Source organism: Emys orbicularis, chromosome 8 (assembly GCF_028017835.1).
Source record: "Emys orbicularis isolate rEmyOrb1 chromosome 8, rEmyOrb1.hap1, whole genome shotgun sequence".
In the NCBI taxonomy this organism is placed as follows: domain Eukaryota; kingdom Metazoa; phylum Chordata; order Testudines; family Emydidae; genus Emys; species Emys orbicularis.
This window is the reverse complement of record NC_088690.1, coordinates 10,396,998-10,420,540: the sequence shown is the minus strand read 5'-3', so window position 1 is coordinate 10,420,540 and position 23,543 is coordinate 10,396,998. Positions and strand designations below refer to the sequence as shown.

At 42.2% G+C, this 23,543-nt stretch overlaps 1 protein-coding gene across 1 annotated transcript in view; it reads left to right on the top strand.

Annotated features, from left to right (window-relative positions):
* Positions 1-23,543, top strand: part of EPS15 (epidermal growth factor receptor pathway substrate 15) — a 103,792-nt gene that overhangs the window by 23,455 nt on the left and 56,794 nt on the right. Inside the window, 7 exon segments of the mRNA XM_065409191.1 lie at positions 523-570; positions 7,630-7,725; positions 8,529-8,594; positions 12,258-12,383; positions 13,789-13,848; positions 17,656-17,856; positions 18,642-18,787. Coding sequence (XP_065265263.1) covers positions 523-570; positions 7,630-7,725; positions 8,529-8,594; positions 12,258-12,383; positions 13,789-13,848; positions 17,656-17,856; positions 18,642-18,787 — 743 coding nt within the window.

The window sequence follows — 23,543 nt, the reverse complement described above, 5'->3', positions numbered from 1 at the left end:
AAAAGTGATTTTTTTCACCTTGAAACGTATATCTTGTGTACAAAGGTACGTTAAAGGTTTAATGGTAAATTACTGGATTCTGTTTCCTTTGTGTATTTAATAAGAAATCATTAGGCATGATTAGCAGATTCTGTGGAAAGTGAAGTAAAATTACTGAAGTAATGTAAAACAAGCAAAAGTTGAAGAATGAAACACATTGGGCCAAATACTCCTTAACTCTCTCGCTTTCGCTGGCTTGCTTGGTGTTTTTTGACAATTGGACAAATCCAGTTAGCTAATGGATTCAAGTTCCATTTTTTCTTATCTGTTCTCTTCAATTTAACTGTTAGTTGTAAATACTCTTATAATTTTATGCATTTGTCATCATAAATGAGTCGTCATTATGAAGAATTTGCAGTCCTGGGATTAGAGATTTATGCTTGGGTTGCATTCCCTGTCTAAGTAGGATGGGGATTTGTCAGTTAGCAACAATTTTGCTGGCACAACTATAAAAACATTTTTTTAAATTCCTTTTTAATTTAGATTTGGGATTTAGCTGATACAGATGGCAAAGGTATCCTGAACAAACAGGTAGGATTATTTTGACTGTTTCTTTAAGGAAATAAGTTTGTTTGGATGAAAAATGTCTTGTCTTGTTTAAAATATTAGCAAACAGATTTTTTTTAAAACTAGAATTCAGAGAAATACAGAATTTCCTTAAGAATGCAGTAGTTTGTTTTGTTAGAAACAAGGATAAAGGATTTTTAAACCTAACTCTTCCTGTAAAAAAGCTAATATTTCTAGTTTGAATGTCACCCACAATGAATATGAAAAACACAATTCACTGGTGTTGATTTCACCATTCCTACTTGGCCTCAGTGTCACTATACAATATAATACATTGAGAACTGTGATGCTATACTCAGGAATAAGTTAAAGTTCTTTAGTTAGGGTCTCTATGGTTGCTCCATTCTCCATGTGCTAGCGCCCCCTACACCTTTGAGCGGAGATTTCTCATAGCAGTATCCATTTGGCCCACGCATGCGTGGTAGTCAGTCATTCTTGTGCCCCCTCCTGTTATAGCTCTGTGGGGGCTAACCATCCTCAGTTCCTTCTCAGCCTGAGACGGAGCTTTAGCAGTTGTCCTGCTGTGATTTCCTCAACTCTATTTTTCTCTCTTACTGAGTGTTAGTAGTAGTGTTAGTGCTAGCTTTCCATAGTTAGTAAATACTTGTGATAAAGCTTCTTTCTTTAAAAAAATGTTTCATTTTCTCTACATAGTATTTAGATAGTTTCTACTTCTTACTGAGAGATAATGCCTGGTTCTCCTGGCTTCAAGCGCTGCCTGTCTTGCTGGGAAGCAGTTCCAGTCCGTGACAGACACTCGCACTGTAACTGTTGTCTTTGAGAATTGCATGTTCCTCAGAAGTGCAACTTTTGTCTGGCATTGAAATCAAGAGCCAGAAAAAATACAGAGAAAGCTCCACCTTCTCATGATGGAGAACTCTCTACATCCCGCTTCCAAGCCAGGCCAAGGGACCCCCCCTCACCCTGTATGTCTGTCCCCATACAAGTCTGCTGCCTCGGAGCCCCTAGGGCATCTAAGAGGAAGACAGGACTCCTCTCATAAGCCCTTGAAAGAACATACCCTGGATTCGCCAGATAGAGCACCCATCTCTAAAATGCTGAGGTCCTCAGTTTCCTCAGCTACCCCGGCACCACAATCAGGTACTGTTGAATCTCCTTACCCAGGGCACAGCTAGACTGCAAGGTGGCAAAGCCATGGGCCCAGAGAGACCATCTGGACTGTTATCGGATCAAGGTGACAAGAAAAGCTCTTCCTCGGGCTCCGACCATGCCTCCCTTAGAGCACACAAGACCTTCGGTACTGTCAGCAACTGCGCTTCCCTCTGAGCTCCCAATCCCTGTGGTACCATACATAGGCCATAGCCGGCCTCAGCCACGACTACTTCACCTCAGACTTCAGCCTCAGTACCGATCACCCTCACGGTACAGCAGGAGTTCCATTTTTCCTGGGACCTGGCTGTATCGGAGACACCTGATTCTCTGCTTCTGAGCTCCAAAGTGCCGTTGGTACTGAGAATATCCAGCTTGCCTGAACTTTGCCCAGTACCAACTATTACCTCAGACCTCTCCTGGCGCTCCACCATTCCTGAGTGAACGTGAGGAAGAGGATTCTGATGAAGACCTTGCCTCGGTCTCCCAGATGTCGGTTCAGGGCTCTCCTCCTCATTCCTAGAGAAGTCCTTTCCCACATGCCTCTGCTGAAGCTGCAACTGTTCATAGCCCACATTTACCACCAATGCCTCGCTGGTGTGAGTACCCTTGGGTGCCTCCTCCCATGCCGTATGCACCTCCTCCCTGGCCATATTGGGACCTGTGGGTGGCTTATCACCAACAATTTTCTAGACCATTAAGTGCCACCCACCATAGAGAGGCATCACCTACTCCCTTCAGGAGGCTAGAGCCAGTGAAAGGATCTCCTCTACGGCCAATATCTCCTCTTCATCTCTTGATGAAGCAGTCATGCCTCCTCCTCCAACCCCGGCAGTTTATTTTAAACATTTCCAGGACCTGGTCAAAAGGATTGCAGATTCCCCTCAAGGCGGTTAGAGCCTCATCGTAAGCAGCTCAACCTCCTCCACTCACCCTCATCAGCCTGTATAGCCTTGCCTGTTAGTGAGGCACACCCGAGCTTTTATTCTGCCTACATGCAAAAGAGCAGATAAAAAGTATTATGTCCTAGCAAAGGAATCAGAGTTTTTATTTTCCCATCCCTCCCCTAACTCCTTGGTAGTGGTAGGCAGCACCATGCTAAATCCACACCTCGCGACAAAGACCACAAGTGCCTGGATTTACTAGGGAGGAAGTCTTACTCCTCAGTCTCCCTACAATTTAGAATTGCCAATTGTCAGGCCTTGATGGCAAAATACAACCATGGGAACTACACCAAGCTGACCTCGTTTGTTGACCCTCTCCCAATACAACACAGAGAACAGTTCCAGATAATTATCGTGGAGGGCCAACTTCTTGCCGGGACAACACTACAAGCCTTCTGTGACATCGCTGATATTTCCGCTTGTTCAGTTGCTACAGTGGTGGTGATGAGAAGAGCCTCCTGGCTCCAGCTCTCTGGATTCCTGAAGGAGGTTCAGAGTACAGTTGAGGACCTTCCTTTTGATGGGTCTGAGTTCGCACATAGCACAGACTAGTCCCTGCAAACATCGAAGGACTCTAGAGCGACCTTGCGTTCACTTGGTATCTATACTCACACCTACAAGAGAGAACGCAGCAAGTCTCAGATGGCCCAGAGATCCCGCCCCATCCAATTCCCTGCCTGCCAGAGGTCATATGAGCCACACTAGAGAAGGCAGAGATTTCAGAGAAGGAAACAGTCCTTTTCTCAGCCTTGCTGCTGTCTACCTCCAAGAAGTAATTTTGACCGATTGGTCAAGGGTTTGAACTGCCATCCTCCTCCTCTTCTGCTGCACTGATTCACCAGCCTTCCTCCCTTTGGTGACCACCTCCATTATTTCACGCGAGCCTGGGAGTTAATTACTATGGACAAGTGGGTTTCGGAGCTCTCCACAGGTTACACCATCCTCTTTACTTCACTTCCACCAATTAACCCCCCTTCCCCATCCCTCTTCAGGGGGACCCCTGTCACGAGAGCATGCTTTATCAAGAAATAGACTCTCTCTTACGCTTGGGAGCTGTACAACCAGTCCCCATTCTGCACAGAGGGAAGGTGTTTTATTCAATGTACTTCCTGGTACCAAAAAAGAGTGGAGGTTGGAGACCCATCCTAAACCTGAGACTACTCAACACCTATGTGAAGGCACAGAAATTCAAAATGATGACACTTGTAGTGATAATTCTATCACTAGAGGAAGGGGATTGGTTCTCAGCACTCAACTTTGTGTCCGTATTTCCACATTGTTATCCACCCATCCCACAAATGGTTCTCTGCTTTATTCTTGGCCAGGATCACTTCCAATACAGAGTGCTCCCCTTCGGCCTATCATTAGCTCCAGGGGGCTTCTCAAAGATCATGGTGGTGGTAATATCACAGCTCCACAGGAAAGGATGATTGGTTGCTGAAGGGTGGCTCCCTGGAAGTGATGTCTCAGGCAGCTTTTGAGGCCATAGACCTCTTCCTCAAAAGGGGCCTACAACTGAACATACAAAAGTTCACTTTGACCCCTGTGCAAAACTTAGAGTTCATAGAGGTACATCTCAATTCAGTGACAGCAAGAGCTTACCTTCTCTGCATAGGTTTGTGGCTCTTTCCAAAATAGCAAACACAATTCACCTCAGCCCCCAAACCACTGTCAGGAATTGCATTCAATTATTGGGACACCTGGCAACCATTACCTTCATTACAGAACATGCAAGACTTTGAATGCACTGCCTTCAAGGGTGGTTGAGAACTGTCTATCAACCCACTAGATACAGTTTAAATATGCTTTTTTCCATACCTACCTTTTGTAAAACAATCCCTCAACTGGTGGAAAGACCATCCATAATTTGTGCACAGGAGTCCCATTTGCAAGTCCTCCCCCAATGGTCATTATGATGACGGATGCCTCTCTGCTAGGGTGGGGAGCACATCTAGACACTTACATGACCCAGGGCAAGTGGATGTCGCAAGAGATGATGCTACACATCAAGCTGCTGGAACTCAGAGTACTTGGATATGCCTGCCTCCAATTCCTACTACAAAACAGGGACGCAAACACAAAAATCATGAGACTCTCATGCCTGTTTGATATCAACTGCCAAGGAGGAGCAAGATCCCCCTCTGCACTGAGGCTCTCAGGCTTTGGAACTGGTGCATATGCAACCAGATCACCATCACAGTGGCCTATCTCTTGAGGATTCAGAACGTGATTGCGGATGCATTCAGCAGACACTCCTTGTGAGACCATGAGTTGGAAACAGACCCCAGCATATTATACCACATATTCTGTAGGCTTGTTCACCATAGAGTCAAACCAGAAATGCACCAACTTCTGCTCGAGGGGTGGATTGGGTCACCAATCCTTAGGGGTTGCTTTTCACCTTCAGTGGTTATTAGCCTTACTAAATGTATTCCTGCTGATCCTCCCTAATAGCCAAAGTTATGCTTAAAATAAAGATAGAAGCCAGGGTCATTCTAATAGTTCCAACCTGGCCCAGGCAAACGTGGTTGCCTGACCTTATACAGCTGTCTGTCTGCTCTCAGATTACTCTCCATGCTGCTCCCCATCTCCTCTCCCAGGAGGGCGGGAAGATTTTTCATCTTACTCTCACAATGCTTCGTCTCAAAGCATGGTTGGTCGATGGCTCATGGGATTAGAGGCAGCCTGCTCAGAAGACATAAAAAGAGTACTATTACACAGCAGGAAACAATCTACTTGCTACGCATATTCTCAGAAATGGACATGCTTTTCCACCTGGTGTGACTGCAGACGGATTCCACCAACAACTGTATCACTTCTGGAAATACTGGAATACACCCTAATGCTGAAAATCTTGGGCCTGTCTATGAGCTCTAGAAGAGTCCAGCTGGCAACCATCATGGCTTTCAACCACCCAATAGAGGGTTATTCTGTCTTCACGCACCCGACCACAGCAAGATTCCTTAGAGGTTTGGGAAACCTCTTATCTGCCAGTCCAACATCCTACTCCAGTATGGGACCTCTTTCTGGTCCTTAAATCCCTTACAAGATAGATGTTTGAACCTTTGGCTACTTGCACACTGCTCCATTTGTCAATTAAGAAGGCATTCCTGATAGCCATCATGTTGGTGTGACATGTTGGAGAGTTAGGAGTCCTAATTGCATACCCTCATTTCAATGTTTTTTAAGGACAAGGTCATGCTGCGGTCCTGTCCCAAGTTCTTACCTAAGGTTTCTTCCAAGTTCCATCTTAATCAGCCCATTCACTTGCCTGTCTTCCACACCAAATTGCATCTAAATCTCCAGGACAAACTGCTGCACACCTTGGATGTCAGGAGAGCCCTGGCCTTCTATCTAGACAGAACAAAGACCTTCATGAAGACCCACAAGTTATTCGTCTCACTAGCAGATCGGTCAAAAGGGTCGGCAATCCCTAAACAGAGATTTTCCAAATGGATATCAGGCTGCATTAATTCTTGTTAACAGTCTCGCAATGTTCAACCACCTTCGGTTATACACACTCATTCTACAAAGTCTATTGCTACTTCTACAGCCTTCCTCAAAAACGTGCCAATTATTGAAATCTGTAAAGCCACTACTTGGGCAACTGTTCATAAGTTCACCAAACACTATTCAGTAACTCATGAGTCTGCCTCTGATACTGTGTTCGGCTTGGCCGTGCTATCCTCCATACTGGACTTGACTCTGAAGCCCACTCCACCTTTAGAGGATACTGCTCAGTAGTGACCTAGAGTGGAGCACCCATAGGGACACTACTTGAAGGAGGAGGAATGGTTATTCACCCTGTGCAATAATTGTGGTTCTTCGAGATGTGTCCCCCTATGGGTGCTCTGCTATCTGCCCTCCTTCCCCTCTGCTTCGGAGTTTTCTGCCATGGGGCTTTGCAGTAGAAAAAGAACTGAGGGCAGTTTGCCCACACAGTGCTATGTAACAATAGCTAGGGCAGGAGACTGACTAACACGCATGCACGGGCTGAACGGACACTGTTGTGAGAAATCTCTGATCAAAGATGCTGGGGGTGAGCACCTCTGAGCGAAGCAGTTATACCAACCTAACCCCCGGAGTAGCCAGTGCTGTCAGTGGGAGGGGTTCTCACATTGACATAGCCGCTGCCTCTCGTGGAGGTGGATTAACTATGCTGCCGGAGAAGCTCTCCCATCGGTGTAGTAGTGTCCTCACTGAAGCGGTACATCAGCACAGCCGCTGCAGCATTTTAAGTGTAGCCCGCCCTTAGTAATGTTAGAGAATTGATTGACACATATCGAATAAATCTTCAAGCCAATGTCTCTTAAATTGAAATTCTGTCTGTCTAATACGAGATGGTCCTCCAATCCAGTAAATATATGATGATAAACAGGCAGAGACCAAGGCATGGAGAGAGAATGGCTTATGGAGGACAATATTTTCATCTGAGAACACTTGTCCCACCTTCCTGCCCCAAAGCTGCCTCATAGCTTAATCTGTTAAGGCTGTGTGTTGCCCCTCAAGATTGATTGCTATGTTGTTTGAGCCCTTTTTGAGGATATTAAGATATTTCGGAAGATGTTGTACCTCTCATTTCCATGAATATATAGTGTAAAAAATTAGTCCTTGTTATCTCTCTCAGCATGAATGCACTAAAACTCTTATCTTGGTGACCAGAGCTTCATTCAATAGAGCAGAGTTTTCTTCCCTTCCTTGCTGCACCGTTAAATATTTTGGCAGACCTTTCAATAAGGTGTTAAGGTTTTCTAGAGTTGCTACTGTGTAATGGTTGATACTTTTAATGTTACTGTAAGTCATTTTGAAATAAATTAAGGCTTAATAATAATAAGTATATTAGTTTAACAAGATGAATCCTGTTAAGAAATGTGCCAATGTAGAAGAATTATAAATTGTCAGCTCTCCAGTTGAGTTTAAATTACTTTTGTATAGTAAATACTTTAAAAATTCTGTTTTTCCTCCATAGGAATTTTTTGTGGCTTTGCGACTAGTGGCCTGTGCACAGAATGGATTGGACGTTTCCCTGAGTAGTCTTAATTTGCCTGTTCCTCCACCTAGATTTGTAAGACACGTTTAAAAATAAATAAATAATAAAAATTGTGATCAGCTCAGTAACCTTAAGTACTTTAAGCTAACAGTTGGGAAGGTTTAGTGTTTTATATGCAGCATCTTCACTGGGAAATCTTAGTGCTATTGAAAAATTTAAAAATGGACTTTTTGTGCAACAGTGAGTACATTAGTCTAGCCCTACTGGAGACTTGGGTTAAAATCCTGCTTGGGTCACAAGAGAAAATGTTAATTTAGACCATAGTAAATAATTTTTGTTAGCATTGCCATTGAACTTTTTCTAGTTTAAAAAAATCCTAAGACAAGGATGTTGAAGGCAACATTGAAGTTGCACTTAGAAGACTGAGTGGGAAAGCTTCCATGGCACCTGGTCACACTATGCCCAACTCTGGTGCTATTCTTCCCTCATTTTCATGAGCACCAGCTATATCAAAAATTAAAAAGTGACATTTGTACTGCTTATAACCCACAAGGTGTGTAACAGTCTGGTTTTACTATTTATTTTTCTTTGGATTGTTAGAAGTAGAGACAATTAAAGTCTGTTTCCATTTCATTGAAGGAATATGGTATAGCTATAAATTAAGGCGTACTTTTATTACGCTTTGATGTTGCTTTGAGTATGAAGAGAATATGCCACTTTGAATTTCTTATCCTAAATTATTGTACCTTCATTAGTTGATTAATTAAAATGTGATTATGGATTTGGATAGCAGGGCCCATTCAGATGAGTGGAAAAGTCTTGAAACTCAGTTTTCCCTTTGCAAGTAATATATTTTTGTTTGATCTGTTTTCCATTAGACTGATACCGGTAGCCCATTACTAATCAGTGGAACAGCATCAGCCGACGTCCCATGGGCTGTTAAGGTATGTTGAGAGTTGTAAACAGTCAAAAAGCCTACATATCAATATCTGGCCATTTTTATGACTACAGTTTCCAAGAAAACTTACACTTGTTTTAGATGTGTAGTAACTGCTATAGCTTATTTCAGATTATTCTCTCCAATTTTAATGTCTTCTGTATTTAGAGTGACCAGATAGCAAGTGTGCACACACCTACTTCTTACAGGAGGCAATAGAGGCTTTAGCTTTGATAGACCATTCTCTTTTCTACCTAGACAACTTGATTCATCCAGGAAAAGTCACAAATTTCTTAGGCAAAATATCATCTGCTTCTGCCGCAGCAACCTGTTACTGGCAGTCCGTCCTTGAAGCAGCAGATTTGACTGCTTCCTCAGGAGCAGAGTCCCAGTCACAACAGATCTTCCTGACTCGTCTTCTACCTTTGGAAATCAGTTGTACCATTTCTGCAATGTCTGGAATGCCTTAATTTCAGATCGTTGTGTTCTAGACACTGGAATTGGGATACACCATTCATTTTCAGTCAATGCCTTAAGCTCCATCCATCTTCCACGTCCCTCTCACAAAATTATACTGCTTCAAGAGGTACAATCTCCTCTTGATCTAAGAGCTATAGAGGAGGTCCGTCCACAGCACAGGGAAAGGTTATTTTATTCCTGTAGTTTCCTCATCGCCAAAAAGAAGGGGAGTCTGAGGCCCATCTTAGATATAAGGATACATCTGCACTGCGTCTGGGAGCGTGCTGCCCAGCTTGGATGGGAGATGTGTTAGCTCTACCTAACCAGGGATAGCTTGGGCGATGGCTTGGACTGGCCGCCCAAGTACATACCTGGGGGTCTGGGTGAGTTTCTACTCTGGCGTCTAGTCCAAGCTGCAGCATGTGCTTCCCCCAGCTACCCTGCTCTTTCTAGCATGCTAGCTGGAGTAGAGCTAGCACATGTCTGTCTACCTGAGCTGGGAAATGTGCTCCCAGCTGCAGTGTAGACGTACTCTGAGAGACCGGAACACTTTAATCAAAAAGATCAAGTTCAGGATGGTATCCCTGGCCTCCATTATTCCTTCTTTTTATCTGGATGACTGGTATGCCGCTCTCCATCTGCAGGATGCCTATTTTCATATGGCTATCCGCCCAAGCCACAGAAAATATCTAACATTTTCAGTGGGGGACTGCCACTACCAATATATGGTATTTCCATTCAGCCTATCATCCGTGATCAGAGTTTTTACCAAGTGTGTGGTGGTCTTAGTGCCTTATCTAACGCACACATATTCAGATATTCCTGTATCTGGATGGTTGATGTTGCCTGGAGAGACCATGGATTAAGTTGCAGGCAGCATTCATCAGATCCAGTCTCTCTCCATGCGGTTATGTCTGAAAATAAACATGGTCAAATCAACACTGTCTCCATTTCAGATAATTGAGTTAATTGGAGTTGGCTCGACAACAAGAACTGCCTGTCTACCTTAAGAAAGGTTCTGTTCCATTTTAACCCTGTGCATTAGGCTAGGCTCACCTGAGAACGAGATCCTGACTCACCTTGCTTAGATACATGGCATTCCACATGTGTCTGAGTTTGCCTGCGGTGCAAATAAAGCTGATTGAAGTCCACATATCACCCAAGCAAGCATCTTCTGGACAGGCTGATTCACATAGCTGCTCAAATCCTAGCATTAAGGTGGTGCATGAGTCTGGAAAATGTCTGCAAGGGGGTATTTTACTTGCTGTACCCCACCTCTAATCTCTTTCTATCAGAAACGTTAGTGATGGACATATCCGCTATCGGCTGGCTGAGCACACCTAGATGAGGTACAGACTCAAGGTCTCCAGAATCAGCCTTATAAATGTCTTGGAACTGAGGGCTGTAATTCATGTATGCCAAGTCTTTCTGCTATCTATCATGAGCACTATATCTTGAAAGATGATGGACAATATGACCACAGTGTTTTACTTTAACTAACAGTGTGGAGCAATGTCAAATCTCTTGTGTCAGGAGGTGGTGCAGCTTTGGAACTTCTGCATTGAAAATGACATCACCCTCATACCTCACACCTTCTCAGGGTAAAGAATGTTCTAGCAGTTTACCTCAGCAGAAAGTTAATCACATATCATGAATGCAGTCAAAGTTCCAGAAATAGGGGTTTCCCAACGTGGACTTGTGACCAGAAACAACAAGAAATGCAGCTACTTCTGTTTCAGGGCTGGTCAGAACCTGAGTTCTGTGATGGATGTATTCCTGTTCCCCTGGGAACTGGAGCTCCTATACATGTATCCTCTGCTCCAAATGATTCCCAGGATTATCAAGAAGCTAAAGCAAGAACAAGCCAGAATGATTCTCCTAGCCCTGGCCTGGCCTGGCTGAGAAAATACTGGTCCTCGGATTTATGAAGCTTATTGATTCAACTTCCAGTTACCTTGCATGTTATCCAGGAAATATCACAGCATTACAGCCAGGTTCCACACCCCAACCTGTGCATTCTCCACGCCATGGCATGGATGTAGAGTGGCTATTATCAGAGAATCTGTTCTCAAGCAGTTAAAAATATGTTAATCAGCAGCAGGAAGCATTCCACTAGACATATTGGTTAAGTGGAAAAAGGTACCCATCTGGGCACACCATCATCAGTTGTTTCCAGCCACATTGCAGATTCAGAACGTTTTAGAATCAGGCATTTTTCTGAGCACCTGGCAGCCATCACTACCATTCACCCACCTATACAAAGGCAGTCTGTGTTTTCCCACCCTATGGTTGAGAGGTTTTATAAAGGATGTTAGGGTTTATCCACCATTAAAGCACTAGTTTACCCTTGGGATCTTTCACCTGTTTTTTTTCTTTTCAGGTTTTACATGACTACATTTTGAGTCTTTAGCCTCCTGCTCTTTCTTTTGTCAGCTAAAATAGCTTATCTAGTAATAGTCACATCCACTGGGAGAGAGACAAGCTTTGGTGGGGGGGACCCCCTAACACAACGTTCTATAATGTTTCCTTAAGACCTCATCTGAAATTCCTATCAAAGGTAGTATAATTTCTTCTAAATCAGGTGATACATCTACCGAGTTTCTTTTCAAAATCTCATAGTCACAGGGATGAAGAGAGACTATGCACTTCAGATGTCTGTAGACGTCTTTCATTCTGTATTAATAAAACTAAGGAATTTTAGATCCTCTGCAAGACTCTCTAGCATATGCAGAAAAAATGAGAGGACGGGCTGCAACAGTACAAAATTTCTCATGGGATCTCCTCATATATTAGGACTTGTTATGACCTCACAAACACCACCACCACCACCACAAGTTACTGCACATTCTGTCAGTGGCCAGGCTACCTCTGAGGCTTTCTTGAGAAATTTTCCAATCAGACACTCTTGCAGAGCAGCACCTCTAGACTGTACACACATTTGCACAACATTACGCAATTGTTGAAGCACCCAGAACAGATACTAATTTTGGAAAGAGAGTCCTTCAGTCTCTGTTAAAGCAGACTCAGAGTTCCCACCACCAAAGTAGCACTGGTTGGGATTCACCTAGAGTAAGATAACACATGCACAAGCACTTGAATAAATGGTTACTTACCTGTATAGTAACTGTGGTTCTCTTGGGTTATGTGTGCTTTGTTCTAAAAGTGTTCCCATTACCAATATTATAAATCTATTTATCTTCTGCTCTCTCAGCTGGAAGAAAAGGCCAAATATGATGCTATCTTTGACAGTCTGAATCCTGTGAATGGATTGTTGTCAGGGGATAAGGTGAAACCTGTACTGCTAAACTCCAAACTGCCGGTGGATGTCCTAGGAAGAGTAAGAATATAATTCTAACTAAAATTAGTGGGCTACTGACTTGATTTGTGAATAATAAATAATAAAGATAACTGTACTAATTAGAGAAATGTCTGGGTATACAGATTTAATATCTTTAGTAATAAAAATGTAACTAATGAGTAAGGCTACGTTTTAGTCATGGGTATTTTTAGTAAAAGTCACGGGCAGTAAACTTAAAATCATGACCTGTCCATGACTTTTCCAAAAAATACCTGTGATTAAAACTTGGGCGGGGGGCTGTGAGTGCTTGGGGGGAGGGGGTCTGGGGGGGCTGTGGGTGCTGGGGGAGGAGGCCCAGACCCCACTGGTGCTTGGGGGAGGGGGTGGGCCGGGTCCATCGCGTCCCGGGAATGGGACCCCGCGGTGGCCGGGGGAGGGTTGGCGGGGCTGGCTGGGGCTCCCTACCCGCCTCTGCGTCCCTGCAACTCCTAGGTGGCAGAGGGATCGGGGGCTCCAGTGTGCCGCTCCCGCCACAAACGCTGGCTGCCGCAGCTCCCATTGGCCAGGAACGGTAGCCAATGGGAGCTTCAGGGGCGGGGCCTGTGGGTACCAGCAGTGTGCGGCGCGGAGCACCCCCCACGACCCCTCCGCTGCCTAGGAGCTGAAGGGCCATGCCAGTGGGAGCCAGGAAGCCCCCAACCCTGAGGTAAGCGCCCCCCACACCTCCAACCCCCTGCTCTGAGTCCTCTCCCACGCTCCCAAACTGCTGCTGCTGGCCCACGGACTGCCCAGCTCGGGGAGCCCCTGAGCCAGCACCAGCCACTGCAAAAGTCACGGAATCTGCGACCTCCTTGACAGACTTGCAGCCTTACTCCTGAGGTATTGTAAAATGACCATACTTTCCTTTACAAAATTAATTAGTTTATTTTTACAGTTAGCTTTCTATTTTTAAAGATTATTTATTTAATAGTATATATGTAAAACACTTCAAATTTTTTTTACATGTGACATGTAGTTGTTTTCCCTGCTTCTAAAAAGGTACAGTTATCTTACTGAGGAGTAAAACAAACTGATAAATGTATATTTTGTTTCAAAGGATATCTTTGCAGTTATTCTGTAAAATTGCCACATTAATCTCCCTTTTAATGTATTGGACCACTTAATTATGTATATTTTAACATTTACTTTGAGGGAGAGTGATGTTATCCTACTCTTTCTCTACACCTTCAGAAAATAGCTTTCTTATACAAATTAATCCAAATGCACATTGCTGACTGAAAACTAGTGCTGAGGGAAACTTTCAATATCCTATGGTCCCTCCTGTTTGAGAGGATTGATGGGTATTTTTAAAATCTGAAACCAGATAGAAGCTTTGATTCTGTTGTTTGACACTGCATGTATGGGGGTTGGGAGCCAATCACCTATATATTTTGGTTCTCTTTAGGTTTGGGAACTAAGTGACATTGACCATGATGGAATGTTGGATCGAGATGAATTTGCAGTTGTAAGTACACTGGTTCATTTAGTTACATAATTCTGCAAACCTAATAACAAAAGCCAAACATTGGAAGCGCTAGGTTTTTAGACTCCATATCTGTTGATTCACTTCTCCTTTATTTCTGTTCGTTATCCTAGCTCGTGCCACAGTGGCAGTCTAAATTCCCATCAGTTTCCATTGCTTGTACTATTTTTGCTTTTCTGCCTCCCCCACCTGCTAGGTCAGTGTCCTTTTCTTTTTGTATAGAAATCACTTGTGAGAGTGAACTCCTAAAGGTTTTATAAGGATTTGAGATGTTTGGTCATATTCATAAATCTAGTACACGTACCCATTAATTAAAAATATAATTTTTTTTAATCTACAAACCACGGGACAGTTCTTTCTAGTTATCATGTGAGCATACAAGGTTGTAGGTCCATTTCAAAGGGCTCTTTTGAATGTTCTTTTCAAAGGACATTGCATCCCTGCTGGAGTTTAAGCTAAGCTTCCCTTCTTTGGGTAGAAACCATTTGAACATAAATTGCTTCCTTCTCTTGTGGGAGGTGTTGTAGTCTCATTCCAGGTCATTTTTCTTGTCTAGGATTTCTCTAGTTCTGTTTGGAGAGAGAATTTTATGTATGGTGGGTTTTTTTATGTATTGTAACTTTCACCAGTGGATACACATACTTGTCACAGCAAGAAATCCTTATCAGATTTATCTTTTTAAGGCTTGTATGTAACTCTAACACATATGTGAATTCCTATCTTTTCATTAGACCAGGCTTTAATGGCGCATGATATTAAATGCTGCTATTTCAAATTAATAAAAAGAAAGCTTTTCCTTCGGAGGCCAGTGGGGAAGGATCTAGCAATCTTGAAATGTGATAGCAAGCACAGAATTATTTTAACCCTCCCCATATTCTTGTATTGGCTCTATATATGCTGGACAGGAATTGATTCCATTTAGGAACAGAGACACTGAAAAATTGTTTTACAGGTCCAACCAAATATCCTAATACTGGCACTTGGGGTGAGGCTGAGTGCTCTCAAGGTAGATATGCAATCAACAACACCATTCTTAAATTCAAAAACATATTCTGCATTGATATTCGGTGACCATATTCAACAACTGGAAAAACTGATCTAAAAGAACGAGCGTAAAACACTGACTCTTCATATTGCTCATTTGTCATCTCCCCCTGTTTTGGGGCCAATCTTTTGGTTCTGCATAAAATTTTAGTTTCACTTCAGTACTTGAAAAGTTGAATTTACATGGATAAAAAGGAGATTAAACAGAAGCTCACTCTAACTTTAATTCGAAGATGAAGAGTAAATAAAACCTGTTGTAGTCTTGCACTGATGTTGAACTAGTCAAGGGTGTGTGTTCAGCACTTAGGTCAAGTGGAGAGGAAAGAACCATGTAATCAGGGTGGAGGAAATGTTTGTTTTTCAGTTAGAGAATTGGATAGTATTAATAGTACAAAGGTTCAAATATAAGCATTTATTAATACAGTATTTTAAAACTTATTCCTCTGTGTAAGCCTTTTGAAAAAGGAGGTAAACTTTCAGCACTGTAAAAAGAACAGGAGTACTTGTGGCACCTTAGAGAAATTTGTTAGTCTCTAAGGTGCCACAAGTACTCCTGTTCTTTTTGCGGATACAGACTAACACAGCTGCTACTCTGAAACCTTTCAGAACTGTATAAAGGAAACTAGAAGGTATACATGCCAGGAGCTTGTCTTTAATTTGGTTTTCCAGAAACTGACTCAATAACATAGAGTCAAATATTGGGAGTTTTTAGCAGTGACTTCAAAATGAAAACTTATATTTCTTGGGATAAAAATGCCAATAGGGAAAACACCGTTCTCTCTTCATCTTATTGACAAGCATCAACATTCTGAGGGTGAGGCTGAAACTCTGCCTCTGTAACATGTAAACATGGGTATTTAGGCAGATTTAAGGGGGTAGAAATAGGAATATCCTTCTGGCAGATGAAGGAACCCACAAAATATTTTACTTGTGACTGTTCTGTCAGTTTTCACCTATGCTGTCACTTGTTTCAAATTCTTCTAAAAATCAGCTCTTTAAATCTCCAATTAACTGTAGTTGTGGACATAATTTCATGTACACTGTGATAACTCACCTGTAGAGTACTCATCTTTGCTGTACTTATAACGTCTATATATGTGTGTGCTGTAATTTTCAGACATTTAGCTGAGTGCTAAAACAGTTGATTCATGAAGTTGAGGAATGAATATAACATACTAGGCAAGCAGAGCAAATAATTAACATAATAGATAGTCTATAAAATTTTGTGAAAAAAAGTGACCCTTTCTAAGATTTGAACCTTCCTAAAGCATAATCCCACAATCAAAGTTAGAACTATTAAGTGGAATGATTACTGGAAGGGACTAGTGAATATGAACAAATGCCACTCACCTGCCTCAACAAGTGGGGGATGTTGAAGGGGCTGGCAGCGAAGGGGGACCTCCCCAGCAGCAAGGGAGGGAGACACTTGCTGAGGAAGCCAGCTAGCTCTCCCCCTATCTCCCCACCATTGGAGTCTCTGGCACCCATTGCCCATTTGTGGTGGGAGGGATGCTGATTGGCCCACATCTGCCAGCTACAAAGATTTAACTTGGAGCACAGGCTCTGTGGAGCCTCTTTCGGCTCTGTTCCATTGTCAGAATTTGTGCTCTTGGCCTGGGATTTAACTACTGAAATTGTTTCCTAATATGCAAACCCGGCTTTCTGAAACTAATCTAAAAGGTGTTAAACTCCTGCAGTGTGGGATTTGTTTACATGGCAGTGAACTTCAAAGGAGTCTTCAAAGGCTAAGGTTTAATGTGGCAAGCCAGAGAGAACAGAAAGATAGACTCCAGTTTGAGGGGGTTTGGGGAGAGAGAAAAAGGATTGTCAAAGGATACTACCTAATTAGGATTTATCAAATATTTCTCTTCTAGAATAAGGAGGACTGCTTGGGGCTTGATATTTTGGAAGGAGATGTGTGCTGCTCTCCCTTGGGATGGGATCCATGTACAGTTAGGGGGCAGGAGAAACCATAACTGGTCCCTGCCTCTTTGGCTAATGTTCAGAAAGCATTTCATGTCTTTTTAATCTAGATTTACCTTGATGGTCTCTTGTGTTTAAATACACTTCTAATAAAAACATTGAGCCTGATGGTTATACTTGATTATTCATAGGCTTTTTCTATGGTGCTCATTCCCGTGGAATGAATGCTTTGTACGTTAATGAATTTATCTCTGAGAGGTAGGGATACATGGTTATCTCCATTTCAGACATCGGAAACAAAGGCACAGAGAGATTAAGTGACTTGTCCAAAGGCCTCACATGGATCCTGTGGCAGAGCCAGGAGCAGAACCCAGATCTTTCACCCAGTCCAATGCTTTAACCTCAAGGCTATCCTTCCTCTCCTGGTTTGTGAAGTAGTTACTGAGTTTAAGTAGGCGGTTGCTGCTTTTCATCACTTCTGAAGAAAACAGAGGAAAGGGAATTAACTGCTGAGTTGCTGCTCTAACAGTGAGGTGACACTGGGGCTATGACCATCCCCTGAAATTGGCAAGACAGAATAGGAATATAAAAAGCAAAAACCAAGAGGGGAAGACCAAATGATCCTTGAGAAACTTATTATAAAATGTATCCCAGAATGTGCTAGATAACTGGCACCTCTGAGTTATAGGCTGCTTCGTTCTTTTGAAAAGATTGTTAAATTTTAGATGGCTTCAAAAGTACTGTAGGTCACTTCTTAAAATGAGGATAAATATTGCAACCCTGGTTAATACTGTGACCATCCCATCTTGTTTTCATGTTCAGGCCATGTTCTTGGTGTACTGTGCTTTGGAAAAGGAACCAGTGCCAATGTCCTTGCCTTCAGCTTTGGTGCCACCTCCCAAGAGAAAAACTGTCAGTATTCCAGGAGCAGTGCAGTTGATCCCATCGTCAACATTCACTAAAGATTCTCATCAGTCCTCGTCTCCTGTTGGCAATTTACCTGCCAAAGCACCACTAACACAGGTATAGTCCTAGAATTGGCTTGTGTTAAAGTATTTTCTTTGGTCACTGCTTGTAATGAAATGTTATGCAGATGAGCCGGGTCATACAGACTACTTTGCTGTTTGTTTTTGTTTCTGTCAATATGTTCATAAAGTTGGGGTGGCTGGTGGCACTAACAGATTGGGAAAGGCAAAAAATGGATTTAACCATCTGTGAAGATGTTTACTGGAAGTGCTTTTTAGAAGTCGTCTACTACATAAATTTGGCTTCAGGAAAAACTTAGTATACATTTTTAAATTTCAGTTAAAAAATGCTTATTTTAAAGCATGTGAGCCTCATGCAGAGGTCAAAATATTAAGAAAACTGTTTTTTTAAAAAAACCCAACAAAATAGTAGCCCAAGGACCCAACCAGATAACATCTGTCTGATCTGGCACAGAGACAAATCCAGTAATCATCAGGCAAGCAATTTTCCAACAAATTAATGGTGTTTGTGGGGTGTGAGGGGATAGTGATAGTGGACTGGATAGCCGATGTAAGTAACTGAAGTGAGAAAAGGCCAGGAATATATACCCCGGGGCTCATTTATTTGGTATGTCCAAAAAGCAGCCATTGAGACAAAAAGTCTTACCTGTTCTGATCATGACAGAAGCAAGCAACTGGGAGTAGATCTTTCCAAGCTGTCTAATTGCCATTATTTATTGGAAAGACTGACGTCATTTGAAGAGATTTAGAAGTAGAATTATGTTGTTCCTTGAGATAAAAATACATTTGTCTTCAAAGAGATTTACCGGTATTTTTTCTTAGTGGGTTGTATCACCTGCCGACAAAATCAAATATGATGAGATTTTCCTGAAAACTGACAAAGACATGGATGGTTTTGTCTCTGGTGTGGAAGCCAGAGAAATATTCTTAAAGACAGGACTGCCTTCTAACTTACTTGCGCACATCTGGTAAGAATTTTTCTCTATCACCTTTTTAAAAAAATAGAACATCTTTTTCTCGCCACACATACTGTTTATGAAAGGTGCCACATTGATATCTCTGCAGCCTGAAGTCCTCTGTTTAACTATGGGACAGGTACAGTATGAACAGCAGCAGTGTATTTGCTTCTACTTTGACCTCAAGGGACTGTATTTAGAGGTGAGAGGCTTAGTGCACTTCATGTGGTCATTCGTCCTTTGGCCTCTCTGCTTAGGTTTTATCAGTTCTGTTATAATTAGGATAATTCTGGGTATTTTTGCTATCCATGTTAAATGTCCAGCCTGTCTTCTACATGATATGGTCCACAGAACTGTTACAATAGGTACTTTAACCTGCTTGCAACTTGGGGGCAAAACCTCACTTGTCACTGGCAGCAGTGAATACCCCATCTCCTAAAGTTCTCTCCAGTTTTCTATTCCTGTACAGTGGCAGGCAGGCAGGCTGAACCAAACTTCTCTGCTGCAGAGATTTTCTGAGGGCAATTCCAAACTTTATTTCAAATTTTTAGACTAGCAAGTTGGTTCAATAATTTATTTGTCTGTGATTTCTAGCCATGTCCCAAGGCTGCATTTGATTTTTGGGGAGATTGTCTCCTCAGCTCTGTTTCCCCTTCTGAGGTGTATGCAGAATGTGGTGCTCCTGTAGGCTTCAGGGAGGGATGGAGAGAGAGCAAGCGAGCACTGAGAAAAGCCAGAGGCAAAAGGAAGGGTCTATGTTTATTGCTTTCATCATCCTCCACAAATAGTGTCTAGCTAGGGGGCTTGACCAGCTCTGTGGTCAGAACGTAGTTTTCTCCTCACAGCCCAGTCTGGGTGGGGTATTCTAAGCTATTCTTCCCCAGGCAGGAAAAGAAACAGGCAGCATTGGAGGGCTAGTTCAACTAGGCATGATGCAGCCCAAGCCAGGTGTGTGGGTCACTTTAGCCCTTCCCCTGGCAAGAAAGGAGGCAAGTAGGATTGGAAAAGAACTAGCTCCGGGGCAAGCAGTCCATCTCTGTGAAGGGACTGAAGCCAGAAGGGCAGCATGCCAGATGGAAAACCTCACTTCAGTCGCTTCTGTGGTGGTTAGGGACTAGGTGTTTCTACCTCGGAGAGAGTGTGAACCGGAAGAGTGGCCTCTTCATTGCATAGGCCCACCAAAGGCAGCCAAGTCCAGGCAGGTATATTCACAGCCCCCTCGTTTGGTCATGAAAACTTACAGGTGGCTGACACATAGGAGTGCCAGATGACCGTTCATATTTCAGTGCCTCAGCATTCTTTCACAATCAGTGCTAACACAGGTGGACAGTGTTGCAGGTATGTTCCCCCTCAACCTAAAAACCATATGGCCTAGCAGCTTTTCTCTGGATAGGAAAGGGAAAAAAGTGGGTTTCAAATCTGTTTTATGCAGGAATATGGGGCTATTGTCTGAATGTCTGATCCCAAAGTTCCTAGCTATTTTAATGATACAATGGGAGACTTTATGGAAAACTGAGGCTGTTCAGAGTAATCGTAAAAGTCAGCTTGCAATATTGACTCCTGGCAGACATTATAGGAGGAAATACATGTCATACGGCAAGTTGGAGCGATCTGTGAATTGTAACAGGAGAAAATATCTCTTTGCAAGTGATAGCTAGAACATGTTCAGGGTCTGTAGCTGTCCTCTATTGCCCCTGAGCTATCTGCAGGTCTCCCAGCCCTGTTTGGAATTAGACCCCTGATTAGTGTTAGGCTCTTTCATTTTGGGAGCAAAAGCGTTACATATAGTTTTGATCAAATGAGATAATTGGTTATTGTGTAGAGGCGTGCCTGATGGAACTGTGCAAGGATTTTAGGAACAGCTTTGTCCTATTCTCCATCTCAGCAACCCATGGAAAAGCCACAACCTGAATGAAATTCTCCATCTACACTTCTACCCCGATATAACACGATTTCGGATATAATGCGGTAAAGCAGCGCTACGGGGGGGCGGGGCTGTGCACTCCGGCGGATCAAAGCAAGTTCAATATAATGCGGTTTCACTTATAATGCGGTAACATTTTTTGGCTCCCAAGGACAGCGTTATATCGGGGTAGAGGTGTACTTCATATTGGAGCATTGCAAACCATTCCATCCTATTTCTAACCTCAGTGAATCAGGGACAAGCAGAGCAGATACCCTCTGATGCATCTATCTTTCCTAATGATGGCTGTCTTTAAAGCATTCCCATTTATCCATCCTTGGGCAATTGTTAAGTTTTGCAGGCGGGCAGCATTTTTAGTTTCCCTGCTTTGATTACCATTTGATCTTTATTATGGCTGTTGATTAATCTCAGTTAACTCACGCAATTAACTCAAAAAAATTAACCATGATTAATCAGTTTTAATTGCACTGTTAAACAATAGAAAACCAATTGAAATGTATTGAATATTTTGCATGTTTTTCTACATTTTCAAATATATCGCTTTCAATTACAACACAGAATACAAAGTGTACAGTGCTCACTTTATATTATATTTGATTACAAATATTTGCACTGTAAAAATGATAAACAAGTTTTTTTCATTCACCTTATACAAGTACTGTAGTATAACTTAGAAATGTAGATTTTTTGTTTGTTTGTTACATAACTGCACTTAAAAATAAAACAATGTAAAACTTTAGAGCTTACAAGTCAACTCAGTCCTACTTCTTGTTCAGCCTATTGCTAAGAGAAATAAGTTTTACATTTACTGGACGTAATGCTGCCCACTTCTTATTTACAATGTCACCTGAAAGTGAGAACAGATGTTTGCACGGCACTGTTGTAGCTGGCGTTGCAAGATATTTACGTTCTAGATGCGCTAAAGATTCATATGCCTTTTCATGCTTCGGCAGCCATTCCAGAAGACATGCTTCCATGCTGATGATGCTCGTTTAAAAAAATAATGCGTTAATTAGATTTGTGACCGAACTCCTTGGGGGAGAATTGTATGTCTCCTGTTCTGTTTTACCCGCATTCTGCCATATATTTCATGATATAGCAGTCTCTGATGATGTCTCAGCACATGTTGTTCATTTTAAGAACACTTTCACTGCAAATTTAACAAAATGCAAAGAAGGTACCAATGTGAATTTTCTAAATATAGCTACAGCACTCGACCCACTGTTTAAGAATCTGAAGTGCCTTCCAAAATCTGAGAGGGACAAGGTGTGGAGCATGCTTTCAGAAGTCTTAAAAGAGCAACACTCTGATGCGGAAACTATAGAACCCAAACCACCAAAAAAAAAAAATCAACTTTCTGCTGATGCCATCTGACTCAGATGATGAAATTGAACATAGGTTGGTCCACACTGCTTTGGATTGTTGTCGAGCAGCACCTGTCATCAGCATGGGCGCATGTCCTCTGGAATGGTGGTTGAAGAATGAAGGGACATATGACTCTTTGCCACATCTGGCATGTAAATATCTTGTAATGCCAGCTACAACTGTGCCATGTGAATGCCTGTTCTCACTTTCAGGTGACATTGTAAACAAGAAGCGAGCAGCATTATCTTCTGCAAATGTAAACAGACTTGTTTGTCTGCATGATTGGCTGAACAAGCAGTAGGACTGAGTGGATTTGTAGGCTATAAAGTTTTACATTGTTGTTTATTTTTGAATGCAGGTTTTTTTTATACATTCTACATTTGTAAGTTCAACTTTCATGATCTAGAAATTGCACTGCAGGACTTGTATTAGATGAATTGAAAAACCCTATTTCTTTTGTTTTTGACATTGCAAATATTTGTAATAAAAAAATATAAAGTGAGCACTGTACACTTTATATTCTGCGTGGTAATTGAAATCAATATATTTGAAAATGTCGAAAATATCCAAAAATATTTAAATAAATGGTATTCTATTTGTGTGATTAATTATGTGATTAATCATGATTATTTTTTTTAATTGCTTGACAGCTGTAATCTTTATACATGCCCCCAGGGATCCTCTCCAGGATTGTGGTAGCAATAATATATTGGCTTTTGTGGAGAAGGAAATTCACTGGTTGCCGCTTGGACTATTTTTTTTTTTTTTAATCTGATTTCTGTACAGAGAGAAAGCTGAAGCGAGCATGCAATGATGTGGTTGCTGGAGTATGTTGGGTTCAGGGCAGACATGGTACCAGGAAAGTCATCATAGGCCTGGGCTGAGGAGAAGGACTATGATGTACAAGGTCTTATTTCAGAAGAATGTTAACAGAAGATGAAGATGCCATAAACAAGAGGAAAACAAGTTGTCACAGAAACAAAAATCCAATTTTTTTGGAACCTATTGTGAATCCTCATCTTAAACACAGCTATGCTTCAGTGATCAAGTTCATATGATACCTACCCAGTAAAACCTGGTATCCACTCCATATCTCACCCTATCTCGTGTGTTGGCAGAACTCTAGCTCAAGTAGTGTATTCTCTGCTCCCTCAACTGGTGAATGCAAAGAATCAGATTTTTTTTTTTTTTTTTTTTTAAATGGGATCTTCCAATTCAGTTCAGGAAATGTGTACCAGAAAGAAAGAGCACAGTACCCACCAGCTGGAACAATGTTTCATTGAGGTCTTGGGGCACTGTTCCTTCAATGGATGACAGACCTGTTCTGGTGATGACAGTGAACGTGTTTAATAGGGTTTTCTTAGTAACTGGGAAGAACACGATCATCCCAGACCCCAAAGAAATTCTCCTGCCCTGTGTAGAGCAGAGTTTCCTATCTCCATGTGCACAGCCCATTGAGGGAGATGAATACCAAGACTT